We start from the raw sequence: 22,910 nt of genomic DNA on the forward strand, positions 1-22,910 counted from the left end.
GCTGCTATTTATTAGACAATATGGGAAGAAAGGAAGTCATGGATTTTTACTGAAAAGGGAAGAAGTAAAGAAGCAATAATTGATGTTGCAACTATCAAAGTGATGTAATGGGTAAAATCATTAGAGCTGTTTAAAGATATATCTACAGAGGTATTTATTAGAAACTGGAAGTGGCTAACTCAGCCCCTAGATTTATCAAATTCAAATTTGATGGGAGCAGTCAAGGTAATCTAGGACCTTCAGGTATTGGAGGAACCTTTAGATATGAGGAAGGGAAAGTTATTGTGCTGTATTCCGGACCTATTTGGGTGAGGGGTTCTCTTAGAGCTGAAATCATGGCAGTATTGGACGGGCCAAGGAAGGTTAAGGAATTGAATGTACAACAGATTATTCTAGAAGGAGACTTTAATGTGGTTATAGAAAGGTTGCAAAAGGAAAAGAAAAGAATATGGATATTTGCTAATGAAAAGAGGGAGTTCAAATGGTTAACTCAGGGAGTAGAAATTCAGATTCAATGGGTAAAGAGAAGTGCCAACTCATATGCGGATGCACTTGCTAAGCAAGGGGTGGGAAGGGAACAAATGTTCTGAGCAGTATTGTAACCTGTTTTTTTTTTCTTGGGGAGGGTTAAGAGAGTTTACCTCTTCCCATAGCTTTCTGTTGTACCATGCTTATTTTTCATATTAATAAAATGTAATGTTATTGACCCAAAAAAATCAGCAAACTATTTGCTCCCCTAGGGCCTGTTACATCGAGAATTTTCCCTTTTGTCATTATATGGGCTATATCGAGGAAAAGGAATTGTAGGATTTTAGAGAAAAGATGCAAATCTACTGAAGTTCTCAAGAGCCAGGAATGAGGTAGGAATTGTCTCTTCCTGACACTATATGTACAAAGGCTTAAGAGGAGTAAGATCTTGCTTGTTCTTTGATGATCGGTCCTTACTCAGTCTTAGCTGATCATCCTTTGTTTTTCCAAAATGATTTTATTGACTTGGGCTGTGCCGTGCATGGCATGAGGTAGGAATTGTCTCTTCCTGACACTATATGCACAAAGGCTTAAGAGGAGTAAGATCTTGCTTGTTCTTTGATGATCGGTCCTTACTCAGTCTTAGCTGATCATCCTTTGTTTTTCCAAAATGATTTTATTGACTTGGGCTGTGCCGTGCATGGCCTCTACCTGTACATGGGTAGGAGGTAACAATTGCGTATGATTCCTTTAAATCATTCTTCTTGATTAATAAATTTTAAACATCATAAAAGAAAATGCCATGTACCTTACTATTTCCTATGAGTGCAATTCCAAGAGACAGTTTTCTCTTCATGCCACCAGAAAGAGAACTAACAACTGTGTTGACTTTATCTGCCAAACCCACCTGACAACGGTATCATCAGTATAAACTTATTAAAAGGGATAAAACAAAAAATAAAATAAAAGCTTGCAGGATTGAAGAGCAAAAGAAAAGAAAATATTGGGTCATTGAAATTGTTTAATTAACAAAAACTTCTTGAAGATAATATGCTTCTAATTAAGTCCACAGACTGAGTAAGAATTTTCTTCCCCAAGGCATGCATATCCATGTGCAAGGCATGTATATTTATGTATCAGTGAGGCAATTTATACAAAACACTACCATATCAAATAAATAAATAAATAGTACCAATATAAATTATTGACTCTAAATAACTTCTACTGAGTTCAAATATTCAACCCACCCATCAATTATTTGGTTGCCTAAATTATCAACAGAAGGGATTTCACTGTTTAGTACATACTAGCAAAGGGGCCTGTAGTCAACTCATCTCAACCAAACTTCATCCAAAAGATTTCTTAAGATGCACACACATTTTAAACCACAACAATATTTCATGGAATAATTGGTTACACAAGTACTACAAACTTACTTCATCAATCATTTCAGTCACAATGTTGTCCAATGACCCTTCATCACCCCCCTTCAAAATGGCAAATATTTCCAAATGTTCCTTGACCTGTAAGGTACAATTTCTTATGTAGATTTAGTGTCACTATACAAATAAAGTGCTACCAGAATCACACATAATGCAAGCCAACCCAAGAGAAAATACCTATTAACAAATTAGAGAAGAAAAGTAGAAGAGAAAGAAGACAATGAAGGGGAAACACTGATGACAGTACCACTATGGCAAAAAAAACAAAAATTTTTATTGCCAAAACCCTATAGACACCAATGCATGCTCAAATCTAATTTTATAACCTTTTAAGAACTGTAGTCCCCAAACAAGTTACAGGACAATTAAAAACTTGCTAAGACAGACAAACATAAAAGCCTTTTAAGTCCTGTTGTGGGACCCAAAAAAAGTAACACCAATAATCCACTAGCCTGGAAAAAGATACCAAATCAACCCCAAAGCAATGAAATTAAATATGAAGACATTAAAGGCTGGTACAAGACTGGACAAAAGGTCAATTGTTCCTCTTTCCTAACAAAATGTGACCACATATATGTTAGGAGAGCAAAAGTAGTGCAAACAACAGGTGAGAATGTTCATGATCAAAGATGAACCCAAAATTCCACATGTTAACCAGCCACTATTCAATCATCTACGGAGTTATATTTCTTTAGTGTTCATTTAAAACTGAACCGTTGTAATTTTGACTTTTTTGAACTTAATTACTTATTTAGAGACCTTTTTATTTCCGTTGTCATGAGTGGCATGGGAGAAGAGAGGAAAGAAGAGAATTAGGGAAAGATAAAGAAAAATTGGGGCTACGAACCAAAGAAAATCTATCTGTCTCAAATGAGACTATGAGAGAGATGCTTTGTACTACAAAATAGTCCTCCTCAATGGGGAAAATATTACATTAAAATCCCTGATTATGAATTTTCTTCCTAAATTACCCTCTTTCATCATACATAATAGAGCTTCAACACTCCAACAATTTCATATTTTAGGGCATTAGGAGATTTGAATAAGCTCTAACACAAGATATCCAATGACCAAGTTCCATAAATACAACAAACTATCCAACTTAAGATGAGCTTCGACAACTGATTTGTATGGTTGGCAGATATATGGTTACCATAATATAAGGTAGTAAAATTGCAACCACCAGGATGGAGACTCTAAACTTGTGAATAAAACTGCAACCATAAGATAAGATATGGTTAACGTAAGATAGTTGTGAATAACTTTTGTACCATTAACATAAACCCTTTTCGAATGAAAAAGATAAAGAAAGTCAAAAAAATACAGAAACAAAAAAGAAATAGAAAGTTGTGAATATTTTTTCTCAAACAAATTATCGTCTTCCTCATTGCTGTGTACAGACAAAAATTGTCATTGTTTCTTCCTAATTTTATAACTATGAATCTTATTGTCCCTTTGATTGATTTTTAGATGCTTTCAAGTGGTATTATAATAAGGTTCTTGTCCATTTGAATTCACATTGATACCCAAGAACGAGATACATGCCCCCAACAGTACATTCATGACTCAAAGAACTACTGAGGACACTACAATGTTGAGGGTAGGACTTCAATGGAAGATTCTCCAGGCTGTGGTAGTCCATAGATTATGTTGCTGAGTACTTTTTTTATAGATAATATATTACGCTGCTGATTGGAGAAGAATAGAATCTTTGAGAACAATGGTAGGGACAGAAAAGCCCATGAAAATGAATATAAAATTTATAGGTCTGGCAATCAAAGGGGACAACAGTAGAGACAGCAAAGCCCATTAGATACATGCTCCAAACAGTACATTCATGACTCAAAGAACAACTAAGGATGCTACAATGTGCAATGCAAAAGTGATAGGTACAAGATGTGCAATGGTGGTGAAGATCTAAGATAATGCAGCAACAAATCAATAGTTAATCACAATTGGAGCCTTGCAAACCGTGGTGGATGGGCAAAATTACTTCTTCTAATGACAAAGCCAAATGAAATCAAGAGAATCTATGGACACGTAGAGTATCGAAACATATACAGAAGATTGATATTGTTAGTGTAGGGGTATTTCTGTCTTTATACTTATGTTGAGGTTGCTGATCTATAATATTATATTAGAACTAGTGTCCCTCACTTAAATAAGGGCACATGTGTCTTTTCCATTATGTTAGTAATATAAAACATGTCTGGCCGAATGGGAGATGTGATCTTTCCATAATTCGAACCAGACTTTTCTTCTCTCCTTTTCTCCTCCTTTCTCTCTCTCTTTCTTTCTTCTTTCTTCTTCTCTCTTCTTGGCAGTTATCAGACTAACAGAACTCAAAGGCAGGCCGAATTATAATATGGTATCAGAGCACAACTAAGCAACTCGGATCTGCCCAGATTTCTGTTTTCTGCACACTCAATCTAGGGTTTTCTCTTGATTTCTCTGCCATCGATTGGAGATAAGGGACGGCTGAAAAGGAGTGGTCGCCCTCTTCCCTTGGAGGTTTCTATGCCTCCATTTGTGCTGTTCATGGTCGGTTGCTGTAGTTTCTAAGAAGCCCTCCCCTAATCGATGAAGAGAAGAGGGCTGATTCGTGTGGTGCAGTGGGTGTCTTGTGTGGACTGATTTTCTTCTTGTGTGGTTTGTTTTTCGGGTGATGAGGTAAGAGATTTCTATGCATATTTTTGTTATGAATCAAACAGGAAGTATGTTTCAGATCGTATGATGGGATTTCAAACTGTAGTGTGCTGGGGTTTATGCTACTTTTTATGTGATTTGAAGGGGGAGTGGTTCTCATATAGTGGTGAGATTTCAGGTAGTCGTAGGGTAGGGTTTGTGGTGTAAAGACTGCAACCTTCAGCAATAACAAGTGCTGAAACCAGTGTGATCAGTGTGATCAAGTAGTGTGCAGTGTGCCAAATTCAATAATAACAGAATTCAGCAATGGGAGATAATAGTAATAGCAAATCTAATGTGATGATACCTACTGACTACCTGAATGTTCAAATGACCTCCATTAAACTAAATGGAGAGAATTATGTACCTTGGGCTAAACCTGTAGAAGTTTGTCTGAAGGCAAAGAAGAAGGTGAAACACATAAGGGAGGAGAAACCCTCCACTGATTCTCATGAGTATGAAGACTGGGAACAAGAGGATGCACAGATTATCACATGGTTATGGAACAGTATGGAACCCAAGATTAATGTAAAGATGTGTGGGACCAGGCTAAGAAATTGTATTCTGGTCAAGACAATACAACCAGAGTATATCAGCTGTATCAGGAATACTTTAATCTGCAACAGGGCGATCAGAGTCTTAAGGAGTACTATGCTAGTATGAGAAACATTCGTAATGAGTTGAATGTTTATCACCCCCTCACTTCTGATGTCAAAATTCAGCAACAACAGAGAGAACAGCTTGATGTGACTCGATTTTTGGTGGGGCTGAAATCTGAGTATGAACCAGTGCGGGCTCAGATACTAGGAGGGTCAGCTCTCCCTTCCTTAGAAGAGGTGTTTGCTCGACTTCGGAGGACTTCCATTGGATCTACTGAGAACTCTAATGTCTCTGATAGATCAGCCTTTGCAGTGTCAAGGGGTCGTGGTGTTAGAGGTGGAGCTTGAGGAGCTCAGTCTGGCCGTGGTGGTAGCAGTGGTCCATTATATGGCCGGAGTGATGGTGGACCTACATATAACCGTGGTGGTGGTCATACTGGAGGTAGAGATTCAAGGGGAGCCCGTGGCAGAGGACGTGGCTTGGGTCCGAGGAGATGTACTCATTGTGGTATAGATGGACATACCATTAATTATTGCTATGACTTGCATGGACCACACTCAACTTGGGCCAATCATGCCCTAACTAGTGACACCAGTTTCAGACAAGAGAATCGTTTAGCTGATCAGATGCCTCCTACATCCACAGATGTTCCCGGGAAGGAGATGGTGAGTGTTCCCCGTGATGAGTATGAGAGGTTTGTCCAATCCACATCTCAGCAGAACACGGCTACTTTTGCACACTCAGGTATGGCTTGTTTGGCATCCACACCCAATCCCTGGATTACTGACTCTGGAGCCTCCGATCACATGACTGAAACTCCAAGTGTGTTTTCTTCCCTCTCTCATTGCTCAACATCACAATCTGTTACCCTTGCTAATGGTTCCACATCCTCGATTTGTGGTGTTGGCAATGTTAACTTCACCCCCTTATCTTTATCCTCAGTTTTGTATGTCCCTAAATTTCCGTTTAACCTTATGTCTGTTAGTAAGTTGACCAAGTCACTCAATTGCTCTATTACTTTTTACCCTTCTATGTGTGTTTTTAAGGATCTCAAGACGGAGATGAAGATTGGTGGAGGGCATAAAGCCGGTGGATTGCATTATCTTGACGGTGGTGGAAGAACATCAACAGCTCTCCAGTCATCCCTCTCTCCTCTCCAGTGGCACTGTCGATTTGGTCATCCTTCGCTAAAAGTTTTGAAATCTTTGGTTCCTTCGTTGAGTCAACTTTTTGTTTTAGATTGTGAGTCGTGTCAGTTGGGGAAACATCATCGTGTTCCCTTTAGTCCTAGGGTTGATAACCATGTGTCGAGTCCTTTTTCTTTGGTTCATTCAGATGTTTGGGGTCCTTATAAAGTGATGTCATACAATGGATATAGATATTTTGTCATTTTTGTTGATGATTTTTCAAGGATGACGTGGCTCTATTTAATGAAAGAAAGAAGTGAATTGTTTACCATCTTCCAAAAATTTTATGCTGAGATTCACAATCAATTTGGTGTTCACATTAAAATTTTTCGTTCTGATAATGGCCGTGAATATTTATCTTCATCATTTCAAGAATACTTGGACCAACATGGCATTATACATCAGACCTCATGTACCTACACCGCACAACAAAAAGGGGTGGCTGAGAGAAAGAATCGCCATCTTTTGGAAACAACACAATCCCTCATGCATCACATGAATGTTCCCAAACCCTTTTGGAGTGATGCGGGGCTTACTTCTTGCTTCTTGATTAATCGGATGCCCACGTCTATTCTTGATGGTCATTCCCCATTCACTACCTTGTTTCCCACCTTGTCTCTGTTTCCTCTTTCTCCTCGGGTTTTTGGGTGTGTCTGCTTCGTCCATAATCTGGGCCCCGGGAAGGACAAGTTAGATGCACGATCCATTAAGTGCATCTTCCTTGGCTATTCCCGGACCCAGAAAGGGTATAAGTGTTACCATCCTAGTTCTCGATGTTCCTTTGTGTGTGTTGATGTTACCTTCTTTGAGTCTACTCCGTTTTTCTTGGGCTCCGGTGATGCTTCTTCCTCCTCATCACCTCCCCCTCTTCCACTTCCAGTTGCCGATTCTGTTCCCCTTGTTCCAGGCGTGACCAAGTCCTTGCCTCCAGTGCCACCACCTATTGAACGCCCACCTATCCGTCAAGTGTATACACATCGCGCACATGTATCGGCTGCTACTCCTCCGGCTCCATCACCGTCAACAGATCCGGCAATTGTTTCCACACCAACCCCAAACCCAGTATCTGATCTTGATCTTCCCATTGCCTTGCGGAAAGGTAAACGCACATGTACCCTTCATCCTATTTCTAATTATGTTTCACTCACTCACCTTTCTGCTTCCCATCGCCAGTTTATCTCTTTGTTATCCTCAGTTGTTGTCCCTAAGGATGTCTAGGAAGCCCTTGCCTCTCTAGAGTGGTGTCGTGCAATGGAAGAACTCTCACCTCTAATTCATAATCATACTTGGGACCTCACCACTCTTCCTCTTGGGAAGCAGGTTGTCGGTTGTAAGTGGGTTTATATTGTTAAGTATTTACCCGATGGTAGTGTTGAGCGCCTGAAAGCTCGATTGGTTGCAAAAGGGTACTACCAAACCTATGGTATTGACTGCACAGAGACCACCTCCCCAGTTGCTAAGATAGGTTCGGTTCGTGTTGTGATCTCTCTTGCTGCTATGTATGATTGGCCCCTCTATCAGCTTGATATCAAGAATGCTTTTTTGCATGGTGATTTGCTCGAGGAGGTCTACATGGAGCAACCACCAGGGTTTGTTGCTCAGGGGGAGGATGGTAAGGTATGCAGACTAAAGAAGGCTATATATGGGCTTAAACAGTCTCCTCAAGCATGGTTTGGTAGGTTCAGTGAGGTGGTAAAGAAGTTTGGTATGAAACAGTGCCAAGTTGATCATTCCATCTTCAGTCATGACTCTCAGGCAGGAAAAATCCTATTGGTGGTGTATGTAGATGATATTGTTATTACCGGGAATGATAAAATGGGCATTGACAGGTTGAAGACTTTTCTAATAGGAACATTTTCAAACAAAGGACCTTGGTAAATTGAAATATTTCTTGGGGATAGAAGTAGCAAGATCTAAACATAGTATTAATTTGTGTTAGAGGAAATATGTACTTGATTTGCTGGAGGAAACAGGTTTGTTAGGTGCTAAACCAACTAAAACACCTATGGAAACAAATACTAGGCTGAGTAGTGATATGGGTGAAGTGTTTGAAGACCTTGGTAGATACCGGCAACTTGTAGGTAAGCTGAACTACCTAACCATTACCCGGCCAGATATTTCATTTGCGGTTAGTGTGGTAAGTCAGTTCATGCAGAAACCTCTGGTTCCTCATTGGGATGCGGTTCTAAGAATTGTGAGGTATTTAAAAGGGGCCCCTGGTCGTGGTTTGATATACAAAAGTGGTGGAAAACTTGAAATAGAAGGGTATACTGATGCTGATTGGGCCGGTTCTATGTCTAATAGGAGGTCTACCACAGGCTATTGCAATTTTCTTGGGGGTAATCTGATGACATAGAAAAGTAAGAAGCAGACAGTCGTGGCGAGAAGCAATGCAGAGGCAGAATATAGAGCTATAGCACATACTGGTTGTGAATTAGTGTGGCTAAGGAACCTTCTACAGGAGATAGGATACAATATTAACACTCCAATGAAGCTCTATTGTGACAATCAGGTTGCGGTTCATATGTCTTCTAATCCGGTGTTTCATGAAAGAACCAAGCACATAGAGGTTGACTGTCATTTTGTGAGAGAGAAGGTGCTGAATGGAGTGATAGACACTGCATATGTTAACACAGGGAACCAGTGGGCAGACTTATTTGCAAAAGGGTTGAGTCGGGGAAGAGTGGACTACATACGTAACAAGCTGGGATTATATGTTATATATTCACCAACTTGAGGGGGAGTGTTAGTGTAGGGGTATTTCTGTCCTTATACTTATGTTGAGGTTGTTGATCTGTAATATTATATTAGAACTAGTGTCCCTCACTTAAATAAGGGCACATGTGTCTTTTCCATTATGTTAGTAATATAAAACATGTCTGGCCGAATGGGAGATGTGATCTTTCCATAATTCGAACCAGACTTTTCTTCTCTCCTTTTCTCCTCCTTTCTCTCTCTCTCTTTCTTTCTTCTTTCTTCTTCTCTCTTCTTGGTTGTTATCAGACTAACAGAACTCAAAGGCAGGCCGAATTATAATAGATATAAATGTATTTTGGCTATTGTCAAAACCTCAAGTGTCTTCCAGAGAGAAAAAAAAAGGAAACTATACCATGAAGTTAAAAGACTCACATAGCAAACTGAAAATATAAACTTTGGTTGAAATAACATGGAATGTAATAAAACATTAAGAAGCATTAAGAAGAAAACTACATGGATGTCAGAATGTCACAAACAAAAACAAAAAACATTTTGCTTAGAGTACCAGCAGAAGTGCTGATTTCTTAAGTCCTATTCGGGTTTTACTTACAATCAAAAGTATAATTAACATAGATCAAGAAAATTGTCTAAAAAAGAAAAATAAGTTGGAAAAAAGTGGCTCGTATGACTACTCCATCCACAATTAAGATCACAAACCAGAATTTTCAATAAATAATAAAAATATGAAATACAAATAGAGGCACCATTAACTACTACTAAACCCTCCAGTAATATACAACAAAAGAAAATTTTAGTGAAACCATCAAAAAACTTAAACATGGAACTTCACCTTTTCAATTTTAACTTTGAAGCAAAAGAAAACAGGTAAAATTCCAAAGGCCTCTACCTAGTTAGCATAGTAAAAAAAAAATAACTGATACAGAATCAAACATAAGTCAGAACCAAAAAATCGCTTACGGTAAGCTCTGGAAAGAGAATATCATGTTGCGGGCATATGCCCAAACTCCTCCGTATCTCATCCTACAGCACAAATATTAATTGTTAATAAAACTAAGAAGGAACCCAATTCTTCAAGAAAACTATACATGACAAAAAAAAATTAAAGAGAGAGAGAGAGAGCATTTGCGCATACTAATTCCAATATACATATTGTGGTATTACAATAAAAATCATCTTTTATAATAAAAAGAAAATTCATTAAAAGAAAAAGATAGAAGAGATAAACAAAGATAATAACGCATCACCAATCCAAATATGAACAGCCAACATCCCATCCCACTTTCTAATCAGAGTGTCTACACCATATAAAATGCCCACCAAAAAGAGAAAAAAGAACCTATACAACCAACAATCAAGATCCTATCAGACATTCCTTTTCCCGACACACTCCAAAAACCCTCCAAACTCCAACTCTACCAATCAAACTTCCCTCCTAGCAAACAGCTGTGCACCAGACTCATATCTCCTTTTTTCTTCCTTGCACCTCCTCTCCCCAACCTGCTAGTTGAATTTTGTCTTAATAGAGTTCAAGCTCTTCAATTCTCCTTCTCTTCTAAGTCACCAAACACCTATTAAGGACCTCAGTTTTGAGTTTAGACAACCAATTGGGGGTGATAGCTCATCAAATGGTGAAGCCAGCTAAGGAATGTGTCAGATAAGATGGCCCCAGGTGTACTGTGCAATTTCACATATGCTTCAGCCACTTGGATGGCACTGTATAGGTGGGATAGGGCTACAAAATGTCCGTATTTAGTTAACCGGTCCACAACAACTGAGTGTGATAGGTTTGTGGCGATCTTTTGGACAGACTGATGGAAGCCCTTGTGGCTCCTAGAACACATCTAAGAACTGCTTCTGCAAGGTTTACAATTGGGTGCCATAGGGGGCATTACAGGTTTCCTGTTGAGAGCTAGACTAGGTGAGGCCCATAGGATCCAGGTCATGACTCATGAACACAGGTTGCTGAGACTGATGTCTGGTCTTGATAAGGGCCTGAATGCATTCAGATCGGGAAGACCTTGGCCCATTTCCCTTCAAGTAAAATGGATTCCCATTTAAGTAGAATTCCATGGTCATGTTCTCCCAGTTTGTGCAACCATTGCACCCCAAAGATCACATCAGCCCCTGAGAACTGTAGTGGGTACAAGTCCACCTCAAACAAGTTTATTTGTATTTTCAATTGCAACCCCTTACATAGGCCATCACAAGCAATTTGGCCTCCATTGGCACCTGGACTAAAAAAGGTTAAGAGTGGTGAACTGCCAATCCTAGTTGTTTAGAGAGTAATTATGTCACAAGATTAAGCAAGCTACTGCTATCAATAAAAGCTAACACCAGTCGATCCATAAGAACCCACTTAATTCATACTGCTTAAGGAGAGATTTTTCTTTTTTTTGATAAATGAATGGTAATTTATTCTGAGGAAACAAAGTGATGTTTACAATACAGACTGCCCAAAGAGAGGCACGAGCTAGTTCCACTCCTCAACAACAACAAAGTACTACATTAGGCTTGGAAATGAAAGTTTACAGAGCTGCCCAGAATAAATGTTCCCTTGATACCCCTTGCTTAGCTAACCCATCCACTATGGCATTAGCTGTTCTACCCACCCACTGAGAACTAACAGTCATGTTCATTGAAAACCACTTAACTTTCCTCATAATGTCCCTGTAGCACCAAATAACTGAATCTGGATTTTTTAACCAACCCACGACAACTTTGGAATCTCCTTCAATAAGAAAATTCTTAACTCCTAACTGATCTGCAATCTGAATGCCTTGTACCGCCGCTAGAAGCTCAGCTCTAATAGTCTCCTATACCCACGGAGCCTGAGAATAAAGCTAAGATATTTCTGTCTTTATCTCTCAGTACCCCTCCTATCCCTGATGGACCTGGATTTCCTTGGATGCTACCATCAAAATTCAGCTTTGTCCAGCCTTCAGAAGGAGGCACCCACACAGCTGGTACCCTGCTCTTCCTAGTACTGCTACTAGCCATAACTATCCAATTCCTCCATATGTCATCAAAGGAGTATATTTTAAAGGATTCCAATGATCTAAGCCAATGGATTGCCCTCGTCAAAATGCAATCCTTTATGTTCTGAATATTTCTCTCATTCTCTTGGAAAATCCTCGCATTTCTTTCTTCCCCAATTGTCCATAGAGCAGCAGCTCTAATGCATCTCCACATTGTTTTACCAATCTTTGTGGGCCACACAAAGAAGGAAGGGTCAAAGAGCTGATCTACAGTTGTAGCCAAATTCCACCTGCACCCAAACAAGGCAAAGATCCAGCTCCAAATAGCATTAGAAAAAGAACAGGTTAAAAGTAAGTGAGAGAAATCCTCACCATTAGCCCTGCAAATTACACACCAATTAGGAGACAAGCACATGGAAGGCCTTCTCATCTGCAGTAGGTCTGAAGTGTTGATTTTCCTATAGAACACCTCCCAGCAGAAAATAATAATTTTAAGAGGTACAGGTCTAGACCAGATCTCCTTAGTTGGAAAACCCAACTATCCCAAGGAAGAGCAAAGGGACTTAAAGAAGGAGCCACACGTGAAGTAACCTTTTGGATTAGGGGACCAAATTCTTACATAAGATCTGAGAGGGTCCAGACAAACACTTCCAAGTAGTGACAAAAGGTCTGAAACACAAGAAAGCTCATGATCCCTCAAGTCCCAATCCAGAGAGGAAGGAGAAACAGATGTTGGAAGAAAGTGTGAGATTGCTTTATTCTTGTGACAAGAAAGGGAATAAAGAGAAGGGAAACTGTCCTTCAGGGCAGAATTGCCCACCTAGATGTCTTCCCAAAATAATACATAAGTACCAGAATTGACATCATACCTGATAAAGTTGAGGGAAAAAGGGAGGATACTCTGAATTGCTTTCCAAGGAGTTGCCAACGTGGCTCGACGCGATACACCAGCATCCCATCCATTTCCTGAACTGCCATGTATTCTCTATCACCTCATGCCACAGCCTTTCCAGTTCTAAGGGCCACCTCCACAACCATTTACCTAAGAGAGCTCTATTCTTCAAAACTAAATTCCCTAATCCCTTCCATTTACCTAAGAGAGCTTTATTCTTCAAAACTAAATTGCCTAAGGAGAGATTTTGCCAATTAAGGCCTGTAAAGAAATTTCAGGAGCCCCCATCCACATTAACTCACCATCACCCTCCTTTTTTTATGGGTTTTTAGGCCCAATTGGGCATTCATGTATGAGTCTTCCTTCTCAAGTAAGTAGACCTATTAGGCCTTGCACTTGTACCCAGGCCCAAACTTGTCATCACAATTGTAGCATAAGTCCTTCACCCTACGATATTGCATCTCAACCCGATGAGACATTTAAAGGGTATAGTGAGTTGGGCTGCTCCCTTGGGGTTGTTTGGAGTTTGGACCTATATGGTCTGATCTCAAACCAGGGTGTTTAAGTATTGGTTCAACCGATCAGGTGAGCTTCTTGGCCCGGTTCAACTTTTCTTCCTGTAGTTGAGCTAGGCCAGTTGTTGCCATGATAATGGTCGGCCTCCAAGACTTCACTTCCGGTCCGATCTCCTCTTTCACCACACCCCCCCAAACAAAATTCCCCACCAAGGCCTTCTCAAACCAATCGGAAACCTTAATTGCTATTTTCTCAAACTCAACCAGATCTTCCTTCACCATCCCCATTTGTCTAAGTTTTGACAAAAGCTCATCAAAGTCCTCATAGGTTGTTGGTCCAAATCTAGCACAGAGTGCCTTTTGTAAAATCAGCCCAGCTACATTGGGGATTAGATGATCTAAACCACTGGCATCTCCTTCTAGGTAAATGGAAGCCCCCGAGACTCTTTGATATCCCAAAGTCTGATGGTATAAATATTTCTCTAATTTGAGCATCCAGGACAGAGGGTCCTCGCCTGAGAAATAGACAAAGTCAAGTTTGACGAACTTGACAAGTGCTCTTAGGTTTTGTTTGCGGCCCTCACTACAAAAAGCCTCTTACTCATTCCCATGCCTTGCCATCAAAGAAAACTTCTCGAGCTAAATCATCACCGCCACCAAAGCCACCTTAATCTCCTTCATGTCCCCATCAAACCAAGCAAGCTAACCTCAAGTTGGTCAACCCTGTCCTCGATTGTCAACACCATAGTGTTCAACATGGTGGCTTTTGTAGTTGTTCAAGACTGCTATCAGTCTTGAACACTAAGAGATTTCAGGTTCGAAAAGAAGGTGAAGAGGAAAGAGGAGAAAGAGGAGAAAGAGTAGAGAAAGAGCAGTAGAACAGAAATTTTGAAAGGAAGGACAGAATCTGAATAATTCTGCCCCCGCCACTTCTATTAATATTTATAGGTTATGCTAGTTACATGAAAGGACACATCTGCCCTTGGTATTTACATAACACACAATAATATAAAACTGAAAAATTAATAACAACTAGAATAACAATAGCTAACCCTAGGATGACTAGGAACATTCTGCCCTACGGACAGAGTGGGACCACAGCTGTGGGGCCTACATCAGTGTTCTCTACACTCCCCCTCAAGTTGGGAGTAAATGTTTATCATTCCCAACTTGGATAGATCCGCCTCTAGCTTCTTTCTTGACACAGATTTAGTGAGGATATCTGCTAGTTGCATACTGGATGTGATGTAAGGGAGGCATACTTCTTGAGATGAGACCCTCTCTCGTACAAAATGTCAGTCAAATTCAATGTGTTTGGTTCTGTCATGCTGCACTGGATTATGTGCTATGTTAATAGCTGCTTGATTATCACAATACAGCATCAGGGGCTTCTCATACTCAATACCCAACTCCTCAAGTAGAGATCTTAGCCATAGGATTTCAGCCACTCCGTGAGCCATGGACCTGTATTCTGCTTCAGCACTAGACCGGGAGAGAACACTTTGTTTCTTACTTCTCCAGGAGACAAGGTTACCTCCCACAAGGGCACAATATCCTGAGGTAGACCTTCTATCATCGACACTCCCAGCCCAATCGGCATCCGTATAGACCTCCACCTTCATGTGGTTATTGTTCTTGAACAGTAAACCCCTACCCGGGCATCTCTTCAAGTAGGCTAAAATTCTTTCTGCCGCAAGAAGATGTGTGGTTCTAGGAGAATGCATGTACTGGCTGACAACACTAACAGCATAAGTAATATCTGGCCGAGTGAGGCAGAGATATAGGAGCTTTCCCACCAAACGTTGGAACATAACCTTGTCTTCAAGAAGCTCCCCACTCTCTGCACTAATCCTGTGGTTCTGTTCAATGGGTGTATCTGCAGGCTTGACACCTAACTTTTCAGTTTCTGCCAACAGGTGTAGGACATATTTCCTCTGAGAGATAAAGATCCCATGTTTGGATCTAGCAACCTCAATACCCAAAAAATACCGGAGTACACCAAGGTCTTTCACCTCAAATTCCTGATGACGGAGCTGTTTAAGGGACTCAATCTCATGGCAATCATTCCCTGTCACCACAATATCATCAACATATACTACCAATAGTGTTAGGGAGGACTCTACCCTCTTGATAAATAGAGTATGATCTGACAGAGCCTGTACGAAACCAAACTTCACAAGGGCTAGTCTGAATCTATCGAACCAAGCCCTAGGTGACTGCTTCAAACCATACAAAGCCTTGTTGAGCCGGCAAACCTTCTTACCTGTTTCTGCATCATAGAATCCAGGTGGCAAACGCATGTAAACCTCTTCCTGCAGGTCTCCATTCAGAAAAGCATTTTTCACGTCCATTTGGTATAAAGGCCAAGTGTGACTCGCTGCAAGAGATAATAGGACCCGAATGGTAGTCATCTTGGCTACCGGGGCAACGGTCTCCAAGTAATCGATGCCATAAGTCTGTGTGAACCCTTTTGCAACTAACCGAGCCTTATACCTCTCAATGGAGCCATCTGCATTATGCTTCACCGTAAATACCCATCTGGATCCAACTGGTTTCTTTCCTTTGGGCAGATCAACTACATCCCAAGTGTTATTTTTCAACAGGGCATCCATCTCAACTTGCATTGCATCTTTCCATTCCGGGACGGATAGGGCTTCTTGCACTATTCTTGGAGTAGGGACATTGGAAATGGAACTAAGGTAGGACCTGTAGGTAGGGGATAGGCGATCATAGGATAAGAACTGGGAAATATAGTGGGTTGTAGATGTGGTACAATGTCGTTTCCCTTTACGAACGGCAATCGAAAGGTCAAGGTCATCTATAGGAGGTGAAATGGTAACAATAGAGGAAGTCTTTGTGGGCCCCGGGACTATAATACCTGGATTTGGAGTTGCAGATGAGATTGGAGCTGGCCTGGACTACTGATGATCGAGATCAACCTGCCTGCACCGCCTGTGATAGACCCTCAACTCCTGATCCCTCTGACTACCCTCACCATTGCAGCTCTCCCTTAACTCCTGACCCCTCTGACCGCCCTCACCATTGCAGCTCTCATCACCCAATGGAATAGGTAAAGGAACTACCCCACTCTCACTGCTCTCCCCTTGAGGACAAGGACTCAAACCCCCACTCTCACTGTTAGACAGTTTATGTATGCCCTTAGCTTCAATCTAATTTGATGTACTTTTGTTATTTAGTGGAAATAAATAAAGTGCATGTTTGATTCATGTTGTTTGGTTTAATTCTGTGTAAAACCCTAAAACTGGACATTTGTAGAGACTCATGTTAGTTTTAAATGTTCACAGCCGTTGGATAAGTCTGGGGAGATTTATCCTGCCAAGGCTGATGCTGGTGTGCCACCAAGTGTTGGGATGGCCTGTCTCAGCCATCAGGGTAAGACCCGAGGCACATGCAGTATGGGATTACTTGAATCCTTGAACCGGACCAGATTTCCAGTCTTACCCTGGACCTTGGAGATAGATGGGCAAAACTGGAAAGTTACACCTGACCCCTAGACTCGATTATGACACTTCACTAGGTGCTGGATCAGGCTGCCTTTGATATGCCAATCAGTGAGATCCTTAGTGGGGATCAAAACCTGGGTATGTTGGGGCAGTTTGAGAATTCATCTGAGTGGGTGGTCATAGTGACAGAATCAGCCACTTTGTCGGACAAAGGGTAATGATCGGGAATGCACTCTCTCTGATGGAAACCAAACTGCCGGCAGTTGATTTCAATCGTTGGAATTTTGTTTTGCAAAATTAATATATTTACATATATATGTACGGTTTCAAAATGTTTGCAAATGGTTTTAATTCCCGGGATCCATGTGAGAGGAGAGTGCGGCACTGTTCCTTGCAGCCGAGGGAGAGGTCCTCTCTTGTCGGGCAGTGCTTGATCATTAAGGGCTGAGAGGTTAAGTGTAAGACCATTTAGGATAATACCTGATGGGCTAATCTTGCACCTGCCCACAGTCCCTGGGTTTTTATAAGATGGCTTGGCCCAGGGACCACTTAATGCAAGTGTTGGGCCCATAGGGTCCATACGATGGACTCAAGGGGTTCATTGAGTTGTTTAGTGAATTCGGCTGGGCCTTGTATTAAAGGCTGGGCCGAACCCATGTGGCTGGTGTGTAGATCAATGCTTGGGTCCCACGCCATACAAAGAAGCCCAACTGGGCAGCAGATTGGAAGCTAATTAAACATTGAACACTTAATGGGCCAAAAGCCCATTTCGAGGTGGGCTGATATGATCACCCATCCAAGGGGCGAATTTTAGATTGAAGTTAGTAAAAGGATTGGGCTCTTACCTCTATCCACTCCTAGAGACCAAATTCAAATCAGATTTGAATCTGGTAACCTCCTGATAAGATCAGGAGTAAGCTAACTCTATCTGGGAAAGGGATTAAGATCATCCCCTATCCAAATACTGATTTGGATTGGGATAACTCCTAAGGAGGAGATTTCTTAATCAAGAAGAAAGGAGGAGATTTCGAACGAACTAAGAGGAAGAAATATCAGATTTCGAACCAAGCAAGATAGCAAGAAGGGTTCCTGCGATTTGAGATTAGATCTCATACTCTCCAGAAAAGAAAAACAGTTCAGCCTTTTTCGTTTCTGGAGATCTCCTCCTGCCGCCGCCATCTGCAATATTGCAAGATTCGATCTTTGTAGAAAAGAAAGTCAAGAAACCAGTTCTTGACATCAGTCTTGCAAGAAAGACTGAAAGAATTCAGTGTTTAGTGCATCTAGGGGATTCTTGTGAAGGATCCAGTGTGTAGGACGCACCCTGCTGGTTCTGTTCCATCCACAGCTGTGTCATCTTCAGCAGGGACAGATCTTGGAGCATTCTTTGGGCGTGAACACCAACTTTGGGAGATACCGCTTCTCCGGATCAGGTATAATCCTCCCATTTATCTTTTGGTACAGATCTGGTTTGATTAGGGTTCAAGTAGATCCTTGAATATTGTATTCTAAATTTAGGGAATATGATTCCCAGTTGGGAAAAGGTAGGAAATTTTTTTTTTCGCCCACCCATTCCGCAACCTTTGTGGCGTCCATTAGATGGATCCTACCATTCTTTCACTCACCACTCTCCCCCTGAGGGGAAACCCGAGGATATCCATGGAGACAAACTTCCTCCCGGAGACGAGATCATAGCAGCAATAACCCTTTTGAGTTTGTGCATAACCAAGGAAAATGCATTTGGAGGCCTTGGGTTCAAACTTGGAGTGATGGGGTCCGAGAAGCTGAACAAAGCAGGTACAACCAAATGTTTTAAGGGGAATAGAAAACAACTCCTCGCTAGGGTATAGAAGGGAAAAAAGAGATCTCATATCAAGGACCCGAGAAAGGGACCCGATTAATAAGATATACCGCCGTGAGGATAGCATCACCCCAGAAGCGAATAGGAACACTGGAAGTAAACATGAGACTTCTAGCCACTTCCAAGATGTGCCTATTCTTCCTTTCTACAACTCCATTCTGCTGAGGTGTATGAGGGCAAGAGCTCTGGTGGATAACCCCATGATTGAGAAGGTAAGATGTCAATGGTTTAGCAAAGTATTCCTTTGCGTTATCAGATCTGGGAACTTTAATCTTGGCAACAAATTGGGTTAGGACCATTTGGTGAAAGTTTTGGGTCAAGGCAAGTACCTCATCTCGTGAACGCATGAGATAAACCCAAGAAAAACGGGTATGGTCATCAACAAATAACAAGAAATATCCGTACCCACCCATGGAAGGGATGTGATAAGGCCCCCAAACATCAGTATGCACAATATCAAAAAAATTATTACTCCTTTTATTGCTCAATAAATAAGGCTTTCTACAATGCTTAGCAAACTCACAACTTTCACACTGCAACTGAGACAACTCAACAGACTCAAACAAAGCTGGAAACAGACTCTTTAGAGATCGAAAGGACAAATGACCTAATCGGTTATGCCAAAGCATAACCGGACTCACACTCTGAGAAACAAAAGACACCTTCTCTACTGACTCTTCCTGACGGAACCTCTCCCCGAGCAGATAGATCCCATTTGTCTCACAGCCAGTCCCAATCACCTTCTTCGTCTCCAAGTCCTGAAAAACACATCGGTCAGGGAAGAAGGTTACTGAGCAGTTCATATGCTTGGTAATACTACTGACTGAAAGAAGATTAGTGTCAAGCTTAAGAACATGCAAAACAGATGACAGGGAAATAGTATCTGATAACTTGATGTCACCCTTCCCATAAATAGGAACCAGGGAGCCATCAGCAATAGACACTTTATCCCTACCAAAAGACAAATGGTAAGTGGTGAACAGTGAAGGCAAGCTAGTCATGTGGTCGGATGCACCTGAACCTATTACCCAACAAGGTTCAGTAGTACCTGGAGCTGAGGCATGGTAGGCTGAAGCTCGAGTACCTGAATGTGCGAAGGCAGACGTGGCAGGAGCTGATGGTGACTGCGGTGGCTGAGCTGAATTTCCAACTTCCTTTTCTAACTGTATTAGGGCAGCCCGAACTGCAGCTAAGGTCTCTAAAGGTGTTCCTCTTGTGCTAGAGGAGGATGTTGAATCAATGTTCACGGCCACATGAGCAGTGCCCTTCTTGCTTCTCAACTTCGCAGGAACCAAGTGAGGATGCAGTTTCCAACATGTTTCTTTTGTATGTTTGGGTTTCTTACAATGTTCACATACCACATCCTTCTTGTCTTCCCTCCTCCTGTCCTTCTCTGAATCACCTCCTGATTTGGGTGTGACCGCTACAAAGGCTAGTGTGAGGGGCTAAGGCTGCATCATAACTTTCATTCTGGTCTCTTCACTGTGTACGAATGAGTATGCCTGAGAGAGAGTCACACTGTCTCTAGTCAAAATCCGTTGTCGTACAATATCATACTCTGAATTTAGGCCCGCCAGAAACTCAAACACCCGGTTTGTCTCAACCTGCTTTCTATATATCTGTGCATCTTTGGGACTCTCCCACTCAAGAGTCTCTAAGTGATCAATTTCACGCCACAGGGACTGCAAGGTAGAGAAATATACTGAAACCAGTTTCTCTCCTTGTTTAAGATTTTTCACTTCACATTTCAATTCATATGCTTTGGCAACATTAAGGGGTTGGGAATAAGTTTCTTTCATCACATCCCATATCTCCTTAGCTGTCTTTGCCCACAAGTAATTGCGGCTAATATGAGGCTGCATAGAATTACACAGCCATGTCATAACCAAGTAGTTTTCTTGGATCCACTTGGTATACGTAGGATCTCCCTTGGGGGGTTCTTTCACATCTCCCAAGAGGTACCCTAATTTCCTCTTCCTCCAATAGCCATCATGGCTGATTGGGCCCATTCCAAAAAGTTTGATCCATCAAACTTTACGGTGGTAATCTGACCACCCGTCTCAGAAACACCACCATAACTGATGTTCCCAAAGCTGCCTTCTGCCTGATTTTTAAAATCCATCTCGGTCAAGTCTCAAAAAACAGCACTTCGACTACCAATCACAATCAACAACAGTGTAGAACCGATCTGTATTCACAGTGTATGTGCACAAAACTGAGATAACTCTGATCTGAAACCAACTAGCAAAAGCAGTTGTCCGTAGGGTTCTCACCCCTTAAGAGAGTTCGAAAACCCCAAAAGACTCTGAAAACAGCTTAGAAGTAAGTCTGATATTCTTGGCAGAATTAGGGTTTTAATCAGTCCTTAGAGTGAACAGTTCCGTTGCACAATCCAATCAGTACCGTATAGATAGGCTTGCAGTAGGGTTAATATGAAACCCTAGAATCTGACCAATGCTAACAATAAACTTGAGGACAGCTCTAGGTAGATCGCAAGGTTCAGTCTAACACTAGGGCTTGCCGCAAGATCACTTTCAAACCCTAGAGCAGAGAGAAACAAGGCTGAGACCGTTCGGCCCAACAGTAGGGTTTGCTGTAAAACCCTAGAGAATCGAAGGGAGAAAACACTAGAATGGTTCGGCCTCCCTCTCTAGATAGGTCCAACCTATCTTCTCTGATAGAACTTCTCTTAGAAAATAAATAACTTACAAGGAAAAATTGTTCGCTGCCTTCTAAGGTTACCCAAACCCTAGTCTTCTCTGATCCTTCCTGACCACCAACACTCTGCAACCATAATAAGCTTCTAACAGCTGCTAGCACTTCTAGCGATCTCCAAGAATAAGTCTGCGAATTCCACCTTTTCAGCTTTCAGTAGTTGTTCAAGACTGCTATCAGTCTTGAACACTAAGAGATTTCAGGTTCGAAAAGAAGAGAAAGTAAAGAGGAAAGAGGAGAAAGAGTAGAGAGAGAGCAGTAGAACACAAATTTTGAAAGGAATGACAGAATCTGAATAATTCTGCCGCCGCCACTTCTATTAATATTTATAGGTTATGCTAGTTACATGAAAGGACACATCTGCCCTTGGTATTTACATAACACACAATAATATAAAACTGAAAAATAAATAACTAGAATAACAGTAGCTAACCCTAGGATGACTAGGAACGTTCTGCCCTACGGACAAAGTGGGACCACAGATGTGGGGCCCACATCAGTGTTCTCTACAGCTTTGATACCAAATGATGGGTTACTACCCACCAACAGGTGCTCCTTCGAGGATAGCACACCTCCTACAAAAAAAAGGAAGAGAAAGTAAAGAGGAAAGAGGAGAAAGAGTAGAGAGAGAGCAGTAGAACACAAATTTTGAAAGGAATGACAGAATCTGAATAATTCTGCCGCCGCCACTTCTATTAATATTTATAGGTTATGCTAGTTACATGAAAGGACACATCTGCCCTTGGTATTTACATAACACAATAATATAAAACTGAAAAATAAATAACTAGAATAACAGTAGCTAACCCTAGGATGACTAGGAACGTTCTGCCCTACGGACAAAGTGGGACCACAGATGTGGGGCCCACATCAGTGTTCTCTACAGCTTTGATACCAAATGATGGGTTACTACCCACCAACAGGTGCTCCTTCGAGGATAGCACACCTCCTACAAAAAAAAGGAAGATGGAAAGGAAAATGCTTGTATTTATGCCCTCATAGGGATCTCTCCCATTTATACTTTTTATTGCAAAGTTGCAAATCGCAACTAACTTTTGATTCCCATGTGCAGGTCTCAATAGATTAGTTGATGTGGTGTGAGAATCTTCTAGTGTATACTCAGTCGTAGGCTGTTGACCAGTGCTTCTAATGCTCAATCATTGTAGCTTTCTCCCCATCCAGTATCAGGACTCCTTTGGAATGGACCTGGGCTTCTAGGTTGGCTGATGGGATCCTAACACATTGCTTCGACCACCTATTGTTGTTGTTGAATTCTTTCAACCATATCATCCAGTCTAAGTTGTCCAAAAAAACTGGAGTCCTCAAAATTTTTTAAAATTCCCTTCCGTTCTCCTTGGATATTAGTGGGATGAAGATAAGGGAAAAAG

General features: G+C 41.3%; 1 protein-coding gene across 3 annotated transcripts in view; it reads right to left on the minus strand.

Moving 5' to 3' along the window:
• ABCA1 (ATP-binding cassette A1) overlaps nucleotides 1–22,910 on the minus strand; it is a 122,056-nt gene that overhangs the window by 80,171 nt on the left and 18,975 nt on the right. For all 3 annotated transcript variants that reach the window (XM_088891699.1, XM_088891700.1, XM_088891701.1), the window contains 3 exons: nucleotides 10,058–10,120; nucleotides 1,905–1,991; nucleotides 1,277–1,375 (listed from right to left, as the gene is read on the minus strand). In XM_088891699.1, coding sequence (XP_088747825.1) covers nucleotides 1,277–1,375; nucleotides 1,905–1,991; nucleotides 10,058–10,120 — 249 coding nt within the window. The remainder of the gene's footprint in view (nucleotides 1–1,276; nucleotides 1,376–1,904; nucleotides 1,992–10,057; nucleotides 10,121–22,910) is intronic.

This window comes from Nelumbo nucifera, chromosome 7 (assembly GCF_055504915.1).
Source record: "Nelumbo nucifera cultivar China Antique chromosome 7, China Antique-T2T, whole genome shotgun sequence".
NCBI lineage: Eukaryota > Viridiplantae > Streptophyta > Magnoliopsida > Proteales > Nelumbonaceae > Nelumbo > Nelumbo nucifera.